Consider the following 13,468-nt stretch of genomic DNA (forward strand, 5'->3'; position numbering starts at 1 on the left):
AAAGTTATCATTTTATGTAATAATAGCATCAAGATTTGGAACGAGACTAGACATAAGGATCGTAACAATCCTGATAAAGACGTGTTAGTTAGAAATGGTGGGAGAAACCTAAAAATGATAAAGACGTATTAGTAAAGAAGAAGTTTGGTGGGAGAAACCTAAAAATGGGTTTCTAAAGCTAAATTTTAACGGATAAAAAATAGATGGTAATAAAGCTGCTCTCGGATATGGTATAAGAGATCATAATGGTAAAGTCGTTTTGCTAGGAGCAAAAAAGTGCGGATCTAATATAGTATTCTTGTTGCTGAAGCTCTCACTTTAAAAGAAGGCATTTTAGCAGCTAAGTACTTAGGAATCTCGAAATTAATTGTAGAAGGTGATAAGTTATGTGTTATCAACTCAATCCGTAGTACTTGGCAAATTCCTTGGGAAATTTCTAGAATTATTAAGGATGTCAAATTAGATCTTCAGTTCTTTGATGAAGTGATAACTAAGCATTGTTTTCGTGAAGCCAACAAAGTTGCTGACTTTATGGCTTCTATTGGACATTCATGTCCAACTCTTTCGAGGTGGTTTGAAAGCAGGTAGCTTCAACTTACCTCTATCATTCGAAAGAATGAGATATGTTGATCCTACCTTAGAGGATCAATCTAGTTCTATTACCTTATCAAAAACAAAAGTGGAAGTAACCTCGTACCAAACAGGTGAGAGGAAATTTAGAGGATGCAGAATTGCGGACTAATGAGATAACGTTCAAGATTATTCATAATCAAACCAACTAACGGGTGGAGTCTAGTGGTTAAAACTTGAGCGAAATTCCCAGCAGAACCAGGTTCAAGCCTCTTCAAGAGCAAACTTTTGTGGCCCATTCTTGGCCTAACACACCTCTTCACCAGCCCATTCTTGGCCTAACACACCTCTTCACCAGCTGTTCCTTGAATTTAAGAGTTGAACTGCCGGTGAATAATGTTTTTTAGACGAGAAAGATTGATTAGAAGATCAGTTTGGGTGAGAAATGAGAATGAGTTATAGTCAAGGTCAAGTATTACCTTCATTTACCACTTTCGCGATTTACTATCAAATACTTTTACAAAAATAAAATCTTACATTCATAATTATAAATTTATATTTTATTAAATTTAAATAATGTGTCTTGTGTCCTAAATTTCATGGGATGCCGTATCACGTGTTTGTATTCGTATTCGTTGCTACCTAGATGAGAAATGAAAATGAAATGAAAATGGGATAGAACTATAGATGCAGCTAGTCTTGCTATAGACGGATATATCCGTCTATAACTAAAGACGGGTCAAATAGCTTGAAAGTGGTGACATTTTTTGCCCCCACCACCCCACTTGTTGCTTGTCCTATTAGGAATGTGGTATTGTATTTGGCCCGTCTTTGGTTATAGACGGATATGTGCCGTCTATAATGAGATTTTGTGCTATAGATGATTCTCATTCCATTTTCCCACCATTACGACACACACAAAGGACCTATGTAAACATCCTATATAAAAGTTAAAGGGACCCGTCTAACCGTCTTACTCTTAAGACGGATATCAACCTGTCTTAAGCAAGACTTCTTGTTTAAAAAAAATTCCAGTTCTCAGGTAGGAGCAGTAGTTCCAATACACTTTCATAAATGTAAAATATAAACAGAAATTTAAATCGTATAATGAGATGTTTGAACAATAGTAATAGACAAAAAAAATTGGTAAAAAATTGGTAAGTAAGCTGTAAATCGGGTTATTTTCTGCAAGATCTAATCTGTTGTTGGCTTAAAATTTTCTGTAAAATTTTATTATAGCGTCACAGTATAAACAAGACAACAAAGCAAATGATAAATTTTACAAGAAAGAGAAAATGTTGAAAATATTTACTGTCATTTAACAATCACTGTCAATTCTACATTCTTTCTGATATTCAGATCAGAGGTAGACTAAAACAGCTAAATTTCATCTGCCTATTAACACTAAAATAAAGGCATATAACATCGAGGAATCGATTATCGAATACTCTACCATCTACGAATATATATTACATCGACTTTTGTATGTACACTTTCTTATCTATCCTGTGCAGAAGCTAGTCCACCAACAGTATAGTTCTTCCGGCAAGATTACCTTTCTGGGTTAAGGTAATACATCATGGAATTGTCTTCTGAGACTCATTCCACTTTATATTGTTACAGCCTGATTTTGAAAGGTTAGAGATGGACATTAATACTTGGTAAATCCTCGCAAACAAATACTCCGTACAAGATTTATGATTGCTCAAAAACTCCCTTGGATGGCCGGTAAGGGGTCAGACCGTCAGAAAGTCGGAAATATACCGTCTTACCTTGTGTGTTCATGGACCAAAAAAGGGGGCATCAATATTTGATGGATTTGTTCTCTCGTAATATAAGAAAAACAGGCCATTTAGGAAGTCACTTCGCGTTATTCTATTATATTCTGGAGCTAAGAACAAAGTCCATAGCTCCATTCATAGTGGAAAATAAACCTTGCAAAAAACGAGTAAATAAAATTAGATACGCAAATATACCTTAGTTACACGGCAATCTGTATGAGTCCCCAGTCACTTGGATGCAACGGACAAAAACCTGTTAAATCGATGTACACGAGCCTGGTTGAGTTTCCTGGAAACGTCAACAGGTACACTTTCCCTCTCTCTCTTTGTCCGGAAAAGGAAATCTTCCGTATCGAGGACGTACGATATCTACATGAAGACCAATGAGATCAGATTTAAGGCGGAATCCACTTTGCCACCAATTCGTTAAAGAGGGAATTTGAAGCTTGTCTACTATGCAAGTAAAACGATACACAATCTTCAAGACAATGCCCTAACCAAACGCTTTTTGGAACTACGGGGAAGGGGTGCCATTTGTGCAAATCAAAACATGTTTGATTGGATCAATCTATGTCCTTTAAGTGAAAGTCACCTCAGAGACAGTCTTACAATAAATTAACATAAAACTAGTTCACAGTTAAAACTAAATGGGTTACTAAAAGTTGTGAGAAATCATAAATGATGCAAAATAATTCACCAAATAGAAAGGAATAGGTCAACAACAAAAACGACACTTGTATTGTGAAATTGTTTACCGGCTAAAAGGGTCACTATTGGCATACAAAGGTTACTACTTACTAGAGAACCTTAATGTGTTGTTTAAATTTCAGAGTAAAGTGGTCTTATACTCTCACAATAACTTCTGTGATACCGTTTCAAAAAAAAAAAAAAAATAGCCGTCCAATCCACTCAAAGGTTATTTTATGTGAGTACAGTTGGAGTGTGTATTTCATCAAGGAGCTTCTTCAACTGCAGTTAAACAACAAGTATAGGACCCACATAGATAAGCGGGCAAATGGGTGCATTGAGCATATGAAACTGGTATCTAAAGTTACCGTTGTTATGTCATTATGTCCTATTAGAAGGTGATACAAAAAATGCAGATCATTGGTCAGCAACACAGTGGAGGAATTAACATGTATGATTGAATAAAACAGATTGCATCACAGAATGAACAAAACAGTATAAAATAATTCAACATGTGCAACGTTTTACACAGAATTAAGAAGAATAATTGAGCAAGTGAATATACTAGGCACCCATGCACATAGAACTGCAACGTAGAGTACTAACCTTGGATGAACTGCAAGATACTTTACATTCCAGACCATTAGATAAATGAACACCCTTAATAGCTTTCGACGAGGCCGAATATTCATCCAGGCCAGCATAGTTTTTTTTGTTCCTGAATTGGAGGAAGCGGGTCAACACCAAGAGCAATTTCTCATGTTTTCACAAAATCACTTATGACAACAAAGATTCTAACCCAAAGGTCTCGGAACTAGTCTCACAAGTAGACTTGGCAACAAGATCATTTGGTTGGTTACACGTTGGGTCAGTCTACGTTGAGTCATTTCAAGAATATTACTCTTTGGGTTCAATCAGGTCATGTGGGTCAGTACAGATCGACAGTTTGGTTACTTTGGGTCGTATTTATCAAATTTTCTGTCATTTGCCAAGTGGATAAACCTAGTGTGATTTAAAGATAGTCCATTAATTTATCTCGAACCAGGAAATTTCTGAGTCGAATAATTTCGGGTCAGGTCAATATCGGATCCAGTAAAGAGAACATATACGGATCAGACTGACCGACTCAGGGCTCTGGTCATTTTCGAGTTATCATGTTAAAATCTCGGGTTAATTTGGGTCCACATTATGCTCTTCACGATAATTGCATAGGGTTATATAGCGCGACCCTATAGTAAGCTTCATATGTACAGCAGGCTGAAAAACTTACCTTAACAACATGATTCCCTTAGGCTCTCTACTTCTTGGGACAACAGAGAAAAAATCATTGTAGAGATAAGCTGCAAAATTAGGATCTATAGATACTGCAACCGTCTCAGGCTTTTCATTTTCATCATCCATCAGCTGTATTGACACGCGGTCAGGCAAAGAAGCCTAGTACCACACAAAAACCATTGTTAAGGGCTTCAAACACCAGAACAACATAGAAGCTATGGAGTATATCGTTATATTTATCCATGAATAAAGATCCTTGTTTCTGTATTGAATTATCCATAAATAAACTACCTACTTGGAATCTTTCCTTTTTTTACCCCCTCTGATTCAGAAATGCTATCCGTATTCAATACGTACAAGAACTAAGAAGTACTCCACGAGTATACTACCATACTCTTTTTGTTCCCTTATTTTTTTTTAACCAAGATGAATATTCGTTCTTGAGGTGAAAAAAGAAGAAAAAGACAAAAAAAAGGAAGAAAACACTAGTGTTTGTATTTTTATACTCCTCCTTAACTGTAGTACAAATAGGAATACATTAAATATTCCTGAATCAAACGTATTTCTAGTCCGTCTTCTTAGTTCTTGTACAAGTTTAAATTTGGAAAGTAGTGTCTTAATCGCAGCGAGTATATTATCTACAGTCATTATGGTTTGTGACCCCACATTTTTCATCAACTTGAATTTCCACGCAAATCATATTATGTTCCTTAAATTATGTGTGAAACAAATAAACCTATTCATGGACGGAGAGAGTACATATATCTACTAATAATGAGCACAAGAATCTTACAAACTCGACTCGGTATATGTTGTCCTCGTGGAGTATAACACGTGCATTTTCGTGATAAACTGAATCAAGAAACTTTGAAGGTCTTCTTGACCTTTCATACTCATATAGTTGCAGAAGCTTATTGTCCGTCTCGTCTGTCGCAATAGCTTGAAGCTACAAGGTAGAAGCAAATCAGAAAGAAAATTAATTGTCTTATTATTCTTACTACAGTAACCACAGACTTCTATGACATCATGAAGAAGAAGTAGAAGCGGAGGAGGAGAAGAATTGACGTCAGAAGGGGTGCAAACGGCGTACCTGTTTAACAAGTTTATAAATCAACTTATCCAATGTAAATAACACGTATGACTGGTTCCCAATAATTGCGCGGCAGTCGTCCTCAAACTTTGCATTGTCAGACAAACCATCAAGCAAATTATAAAGCGCCGTTGTGAAACTACAAAATGCACAACATGAACATATTATATATTATCCATTATACAAGTAATTGAAACCAATCAGGTTGAACAGCTACATTACCTAGCATAGGGATCCAAATGGTCTGAATCTTTTGAGTTTTTCCATTTTGATTCAGAGCATGTTGAATTGGTTTTAGCAGTAAGTATTCTTTCATACAGCATCTGCCAAGTAAAAAAAAAATCCATTTCAATTATTAGCCGATAAGACACGCACAAAATAAATTGCCAGCAGAAACTACTATCATGGTAACACCATGCACAAAAAAAAAGGAAATAGAAAAACATATGAGCGCCAGGAGAGCTATCTTACTCGGTGAAGCCTGAAAAGAGCATAGAAGTTATCATTTCCGTAGAAGACTCGAAAATCACTCTTGTCAGCATCACGTGAAGCCAAAGAGATGTACTTTGAAAGAGGTTTGGCTGATAAGAAACCGTCTGATAATTTAAATGACCCTACGTCCCCACTTAAATGATGCACTTCAGCTTCCCCTTCACTCTCGGCCTTACCTTCAACCTCATCATGTTCAACATCTTCCTCGTTTTCATGCTCTTCCCTAGAACACTCATCCCCGGCAGATTCATCGACTGATACGTTGTCATCACCTCCTTCAGAAGCATTTTCACTGTCCTCATTTTCAGCATCGAGGTCATTCTCTAGCCCACCATTCTCAATAATGCCATCTCGATTTTGCTGGTTTTTGATACTATATTTGGCCTTAGGTGTTTCACCCTCTTCTTTGTCAACTTCAGACTGACCAACAGTTTTCTCAAGATGTCGACTTGCTTTAGAAATCAGAGTGGAGGCTTCAGTTGTCATACTGGCTAAAGTATCAGCAGCCTAAACAACATCAGAAGATATGTGGAAATTAGATGTCATGGGTGACACGCTGACTTACATAGGATAAGAACAACAATACTCAGCCAGTCAGTTTTTTTTAAATGGTAAAACTACATAAACAAAAGGCACCTTGGATTGTGGCTGGACAGCATCGGTAGCGGAAATGGGCTCCTCAGCATCCTCGGCACCATTAAGCAACCCTAGCGGAATTGATCGACGACCTTATAAAATTTAGGAATCTCAGTATAGAACAAGTGAGAGGCTGCAAGCCATAAAAGGGAAGCTAGACGCATCCATGATAAAATCAACTACACGATCTCTGATTAGTGTAATCATTGTACTTCCTCCGTTCTTTTACATAAGACTTTTTTCAATTTTTGAAAAAGTAGTTTGACTTCTAATTTAACAAATAGTACCAGTGAAAAAAACGTGGGAAATATCATTAGCCTCATACGAAAAATGATTTAATACGAGGACATATTCAATTATAATATTAATATATTGATAAGGCACAGTACATATATGAAATAAAACAGAGGGATTAATAATTAAGAACAAACCTAACACTGCTTCCATGTTGCTTCTACCAAAGTGGCTTTCTACAACGTTTTGAGCCAATGCACTATCAGCCACACTAGCATCATTCAGTTTGTTTGACTGAGCATTAGAAGCTGACCCTTCTTTACATGTGTGCTCTTTTGTTGTAGCATCGGTTCCCGCATCTCTTGAGCTTTCTACCCCATCGACGACCAATTTTGGCTTTTTCCCATTGATAGTAGCACCGTCAACAAGAGGCCTTTCAGCCATTTCTACTTCCATACCATCTTTTCCTGACAGTTGTCTAGCTTTAACATATTCATCATCATGAGTATGTGATGTAACTCCTAGTATAGGCTCCAAAAAGGTAGTCCAAAGCCTCATGACTTTGTTCAGCTGCTCTTTAGTAGTCACAATCTCCTCACATGAAAATTTTATTAATTTATATATGTCTTCATGGATGTCACGGTCAGAATACTCGAATTTGAGATGAGGAACCAGAGGCCTTTTGTTTCCAGCGGCAACTGCCAAAACCATGTCATCCTCTTTTTGCATACTCTCTTTAAGTTCTCTGATCTCTGCAACCAAGGCTGTCATGGAAAAATAAACAGCATATTTAGCCAGTAGCAAGCAAAAGGCCATAAGATATGATGGGCTGTGAAATTCCGTAAAGCCTTGATTACCTCTTTTCAAACATTAAAAGCAACCAAGTATAAATAATCGGACTAAAAGAATGCGCATAGATCATCGGTCCATAGAGATTAGACGTAAGTTACAGATAAATTTAAGACCATTTCCTTGGCACACAGATACTTAAATCTTGACAGCAAGATAAAAATTTCTTACATTTACTATGGTCTCGCTTTCCACATAACTTTTAGGGGCAGCAATGTCAATGATACCACACACACAATGCATAATGAAAAATGTGCACAAGGAGTACCAATTACATGAAAAGTAACTTACACTTGGTGCTCAGGTTTTTGGAATCTTGTTGTTTGAAATAGAAACTCCGGTGATCAAGTGACTTATAGTGATTCTTGGCGTAAGTTTCAGCCCAAACCTTGTTGAAATCTCCTCGACACTTGGTCCACTCTTCTTGTTTCTGCTTGAGGCGAGTTAGGATGACAGTCAACGCCGTAGCAGGAGTTTTACGCAGTATATCCATAACGTCCAAACCATGATCACCATAAAGGCGCTCAATGCACCTTAGATTAAGAGCTGCAAGAGTTGGAAAAACAAATTAGTCAAGGAAATTAAGAGCAAGTTCTTTAAAAAAAAACAGTCAGCATTCAGCAATGCAATTGAGAGCTCACTGGATGAAAATAATAAAAGAAACCATACATGTAAAGTGCTCTTCTATATGAATAGGAGCGTCTCTACTAATGCTGCTACCATCTATACTGTTCAAAAGTTCTTCAACTTTTTTGGCAGTAGAGCTCACAGACTCCAACAACATGTCCAGCTCAAATCTGAAGAAGAAAAAACAAAGTTTGTAGTGAATAGCTTTGAAGAGAAAGCTCTTTAGTGTTTATGATCAAAGTCCTAGCAAGCTAATCCAACAAATATTCAATTGTAACAAGCAACATGACTTGATCTCGGAATTGGTTAACACAATGGAGATCAATGTGCCATGATACAGCCTCAAAATGTGTGTGGTAGCAGTAACCTTCAAGCCCTTGATAATTCGACCGTAGTGGCATGTCGTGGCCCATATTTAATACCACCACTTAATCACACATTCATGTGATGATATTAACATTGACATTATAAGATTAACTGTACACTGTACTGCAAGTAGGGTTATACCCAATATGTATATCGGCAAAGGGGAGCTGCCTACCTGTCATCTTCACATTTAAAAAGGCTTTCCTCGTATTGGTTTCGACGCATGTGTTTAAAGGAGTAATCCTCACTTCCTGAGGTCACAGAGACCCAATAATCATTCAGCACTCGTTCACCAGTCTTGGATCGTTGGCTTGCGGTAGGTATCGGATACTGTACGGTTCAAAGATACAAGGAGCATCAGAATAGAAGCCGACGAAATCTACACTATTTCACTAAATTTGCCCTTTATGTGAGTAGAATTTTGAATAATGGTCCTAAATGAGTGAAATAAGGGAAGTAATAAGAGGAAAAAGATAGGGAACCATACATCAACTGGCAAAAGTCGGTAGCTAGGCGTGCAGCGTTTGCAGTTAGAAAGATCAAGTTCTTGAATGGATTTAGAGCTATAATCCTCATTTGGCTTTTCTTTAGCCGAATCTATCTCACACTTAGGCCCTTTGTCTTTATCATCCGCCTTCACTCGTCGTGGCAAAGGTCCATCGCTCAATAGAGACTCTGAAGTTACACAGGAAATCGCCAAGTTAGTTATTCACATGGATAGAGAAAATCATAATACACATTACACATATGATAACTTCCATGGAAATGTACCACAATAAAGCAAAAAAGGACAAATATACTTTACATACTTTTATTCATAACACCAGCAAGAAATCCATCTGCAAGAAATAATACAGATTTTAGTAGATACTTTAAAAGATGCCTCAAATTTTTTGAAGTAGAAAACATAATATAACATAAATAAAGGAAACTTAGTGCCTACAAATATTCTCGCAACGCTCGAGAAATTTACTGAACCCCTCCATGAGATCTGGGTACTTCCCCAATAGATCAGCAACCTGCAAATGTTGAAAGACCAAAATTATTAAGCTTAATACTCCTCCAGGATCTTGGATTAGAAGATCAACAAGCAACAATTGAACGTGTATTTGTCCTATATTAGTATGAAGTAATGAAGTATGCTTTCTTATTGCTATCCCAATGCCTCTAAAGAGACTTCCACTTCAAACGTGATACAGGATTGGAGGTACACAAATTTTTCAACTCAACCAAAAAATGCCCGTTTTCATGAGACCTTTTCACCGAAGGCAGGGCCAACCATTTGTTACTCCAAAAGAAGTCCAGTACTTGGAATGCATGTCGACTATTTTGGGAAGAAGATATACTATTATAGTGCCCTACTGGTTACACTGATGGTGACAAAAGCAAGCCTCCGGGAAACCATATACTTATAATGATCCCAAGAAAGAGCAATTCATGTTGTAGTTCATTGTCCATTTGAAAGCAAGCTTAATCATATGTTCACCCACCCGCGACTACTTGGAGCTAACATCGAAACAACTCATCAAACTTCACATGAAAATAGATTACTGAAGAAGGTTAAATCGGAATGTAAAGAGTAAAGAGTATCGAAGAGTCAAGATACATACAAAATTTTGCAATTCACTTCTAGTAATTATCTCTGTACTGTAAATATGCAGACACTTCAAGAATGCCTGGTAGTCATCTGGGCCCAGCTTTTCCTTGACCTTCTCACAGAAATGGAATTCTTCGCTGTACATGCCTATTATATCACAGAAAGACAAGCCATAAAAACAGTGACACACATGCAGTAAGACTACAGAAGATTTATAGTCAGTTGAGCACGAAAAACATTATGTGAGACTCAAGTCAAATCATGTTCACAAAGGCAAGCAAGTTCCTATACTAAGTACTTGGTAAATAAACAATGGCAATCAATGTTTCATAGTGTTAAACCATGAAACCGGGTCTAGGCTGGGAGAGAGAAACCACATAAAAGAAAGCTTCTTGACACATAGCTTAGATTGACTTTATTAGCACTATGAATTCATTGCATCTAGAAGACAAAAAATTCTAATGTTATCTGGAGGCAGAAATACATTGCAGACAAGTATAAATAGAAGCCCTTACTTTTCACGGTATTTTTATCATCAGATGGTCCAAAAGCAGGAGCTGATTTAAAACCTTCAACCTTACGGGTAGGCTTTCTTTTATCAGACAAATGCTGGACATTGACGTCCTTGTCGATATTATCCTCATTCTCTCTGTCATCCACATCATGGTTCCTCCTATCACGATTTCCCTTCTCACGTTTCCTCTGATCCTTATGTGATCTCATCATTGCTCTACCTCGATCCAATTCAGGGCGCTCACCACTAATATCATGATCGCCATGAGACGTACTAACTACATCCCTACCACGCCACAGCTGTTTACACGAGCTTCAATTATTAATTTCGGGGTTTCCAGTCATACGTGGACGAAGATACCCTAATCACAGTAAAATTACCTTGTCCATACGCATGGGCTGAGAAGTACGCACTGCCCCACTTCTTTCATCATAGCGCACCAAATTGCTTCGAGCAGCCAGAGAAGAATGATGTATGGCAGCCGATGATGAATTATCTGGTAAAAATCTAGTGAATTCGTCCAGTAAATCAGCATGGTCTTCAAAAAGCTGGGAAACCTGGAAGTAGAAAGACTACTTGAGTAAAGAAGTAACGGGCTATAGTGAGACATGAGAGCAACAATTTACATGTAAAATACATCATTTACCACCAAAAGAAATTCACCTCATCATAAACTTCACTTATGTTTTTATGCTCCTTACGGTACATATTTAATATGTCGAGGAAAGATTTATACACTTGATCGTCATCTTGAAATCGATTCTGCAAGGTTAGATTGAAAGTCATCAATAAGAAGTTCGGTTCAAACAATAAAATTTGACGTAAATAAAAGTTTTACTGAATCACCTTTATCTTATTAACGAAATTTATCGCTTCTTCAAACTGGACAACCTTCTTTGGAGGAGGATCCTCGTCATCTAATGTGATCTCAAAGCCCTTCGGCAGAAATGTGTTAAATCCATATATAAGGTTATTGTGTCCTTTGAATAACTCCTTCACCTGAGCTATGACACCCTCAGTGTCGATTCTGTATACGAGATGGAATGAACACAAATAAAAATCATGCAACACTACAAAGGGATTGCCATCAAAAAAGGTTTTCAGCAGTGTCATGCACCAAGCTTAGAACCAAAACCTTACCTTTGAGCCTTGAAATCTTTCATGACCTCAAGAAAATGCTCATATTTCTCCCTTTGATCCTGGAACATCTCTTTCACTTCTTTAAGATAATGAAGAGCATCGTCTGTCGTGAGTTTCTGTCCTCCCCCACCACCAATCGCAACCGTGTTTTGTGGTTGCCCATATCTTCACATAAATGATAAATTTATCAAAGTCGGATTCATAAAGAGCAATTCTCACCCAAATTCGAATTTCATATCACTTAGTCTCAGATCCATTCTGGAAAAGGGACTCTCACATACGAAAAATTGACTAGATATTCATATGCAACCTTAAATAGCTTGATCATATGTAGAATTCTTGATATATGCAATCAAACTAGTCATCAAAACAAGACTAAAAATCACAAGCTTAGGGTTTCAAACATATATTTCAACTAACAACCTAAATAACATGATTAATAACACCCCTTGTTTCAAATTCAACAAATACAACAGTAAAAGTCTCGAATTGGGGAAAAATATTACTAAACTAGTTCATCAACATAGAGCTCACTGCTCCCCATAACTGACCAATCTCACAAATTTTAGCAAAAACTCGAAACTTTACCTACAAAAACAAAATTAAGCAACACAAATGTTTCTTCTAACAACCTAAGTGACATAATTAACAACCACTGTTGTTTCAAATTCACTAATGCAGCAGTACAAAAGTCTTAAATTGGTCAAAAGCTTAATCCCTCTGTCGCATTAACTTTAATCAAAGGTAAACAAATGATTGGGACGGCGGGATTACTAAACTAGTTCATCAACATAGAACCAATCACAATTCATCAATCACACAAAATTCTGAACTAAAACAAAATTAAACATTACAAATTAAGAAGTAAAACAAAAACTCACGATTCTCCTCGAGAAGTTCCAAAGGGTCGTTTAAATTGAGACCAGCCTTCTTCACGTAATCTCTTCATTCCTGAAAATACCCAGATGATCAAACTTCATTAAAATTCAAAATTATCAAAAACCCATATCATAATTTTGCTCAATTTTGCACAATTAATCAAACAGAAGTTAAAAAAAATAAAACCTTTTGATAATTTCTCCAACACTTAAACTGCAAAAAACACAAAAAAATTGGTAATTTGGATCTAATATTACTTAAACAGACTGAATTAGCAAGTTGAAGAAGTAATTAGTGAAGCACACAATTTGATCAAAGTATAGTAATTGTAATTGTGGTTAAATTAAGAGAGTTTTAGTGAATAAACTAAATTACCTAAGTGAAATAATTAAAGTTTGTGAGTAATTAAGAGTTAATTAAGTAGAGAGATAATTGGGAATTGAAGAGAAAAAAAGAAAAAAGGAATATTGGTGAGAAGTTGTCCGAATTGAGAAACAAGAGAGAGGGATGCAAAGATCAAAGAGAGAGTTTGAGAAATTTTTGTTACGTGGGTTGAAGTTACAAGGAAAACACAAATACCACTTTCAATTGTCAAATGTTCAAGGTGGTAATCGGGTCCGTTGGGTTAGGTTGGATTGGGGTTGAACCGAGTCCGGGTATATTGGATTTGGGTCAGATATCAGATCATTATGAATCAATTATATATTGGGTTGGGTCGGGTTTAGGTTGGA

At 36.8% G+C, this 13,468-nt stretch overlaps 1 protein-coding gene across 5 annotated transcripts; it reads right to left on the reverse strand.

The window, feature by feature from the left end:
- Window positions 1-1,866: 1,866 nt before the first annotated feature.
- Window positions 1,867-13,350, reverse strand: LOC141612452 (paired amphipathic helix protein Sin3-like 2). Of its 5 annotated transcripts, XM_074431228.1 has the most exons (25): window positions 13,113-13,212; window positions 12,924-12,950; window positions 12,740-12,809; window positions 11,859-12,023; window positions 11,565-11,745; window positions 11,382-11,480; window positions 11,099-11,275; window positions 10,720-11,017; window positions 10,218-10,351; window positions 9,551-9,626; window positions 9,417-9,446; window positions 9,095-9,282; window positions 8,783-8,937; window positions 8,284-8,411; window positions 7,906-8,160; window positions 6,963-7,529; window positions 6,532-6,623; window positions 5,875-6,402; window positions 5,626-5,726; window positions 5,404-5,542; window positions 5,107-5,259; window positions 4,309-4,472; window positions 3,645-3,756; window positions 2,547-2,720; window positions 1,867-2,194 (listed from the first exon to the last, which is right to left on the reverse strand). In XM_074431228.1, the coding sequence occupies exons 3-24, from the start codon at window positions 12,805-12,807 to the stop codon at window positions 2,580-2,582; spliced, it is 3,951 nt and encodes a 1,316-aa protein (XP_074287329.1). In that variant the 5' UTR covers window positions 12,808-12,809; window positions 12,924-12,950; window positions 13,113-13,212; the 3' UTR covers window positions 1,867-2,194; window positions 2,547-2,579. The 5 variants fall into 5 exon arrangements, with proteins under 5 accessions (XP_074287329.1, XP_074287332.1, XP_074287331.1 ...); XM_074431231.1 differs by having other exon boundaries at window positions 6,532-6,602; window positions 12,924-13,350; XM_074431230.1 differs by lacking the exon at window positions 12,924-12,950 and having other exon boundaries at window positions 12,740-12,832; window positions 13,113-13,297.
- Window positions 13,351-13,468: the final 118 nt, after the last annotated feature.

Source organism: Silene latifolia, chromosome 11 (assembly GCF_048544455.1).
Source record: "Silene latifolia isolate original U9 population chromosome 11, ASM4854445v1, whole genome shotgun sequence".
Taxonomy (NCBI): Eukaryota; Viridiplantae; Streptophyta; class Magnoliopsida; order Caryophyllales; family Caryophyllaceae; genus Silene; species Silene latifolia.

What these genes read in the sequence shown, in the direction of transcription:
- LOC141612452 (XM_074431230.1), bottom strand. Translation starts at nt 12,807, where the DNA reads ATGAAGAGATTACGTGAAGAAGGCTGGTCTCAATTTAAACGACCCTTT. An exon ending in CAACATGGAAGCAGTGTTAG is followed by an intron (nt 6,624 to 6,962) that starts GTTTGTTCTTAA and finishes AAATTTTATAAG; the next exon opens with GTCGTCGATCAATTCCGCTA. An exon ending in ACATATACCGAGTCGAGTTT is followed by an intron (nt 4,473 to 5,106) that starts GTAAGATTCTTG and finishes GTGTGGTACTAG; the next exon opens with GCTTCTTTGCCTGACCGCGT.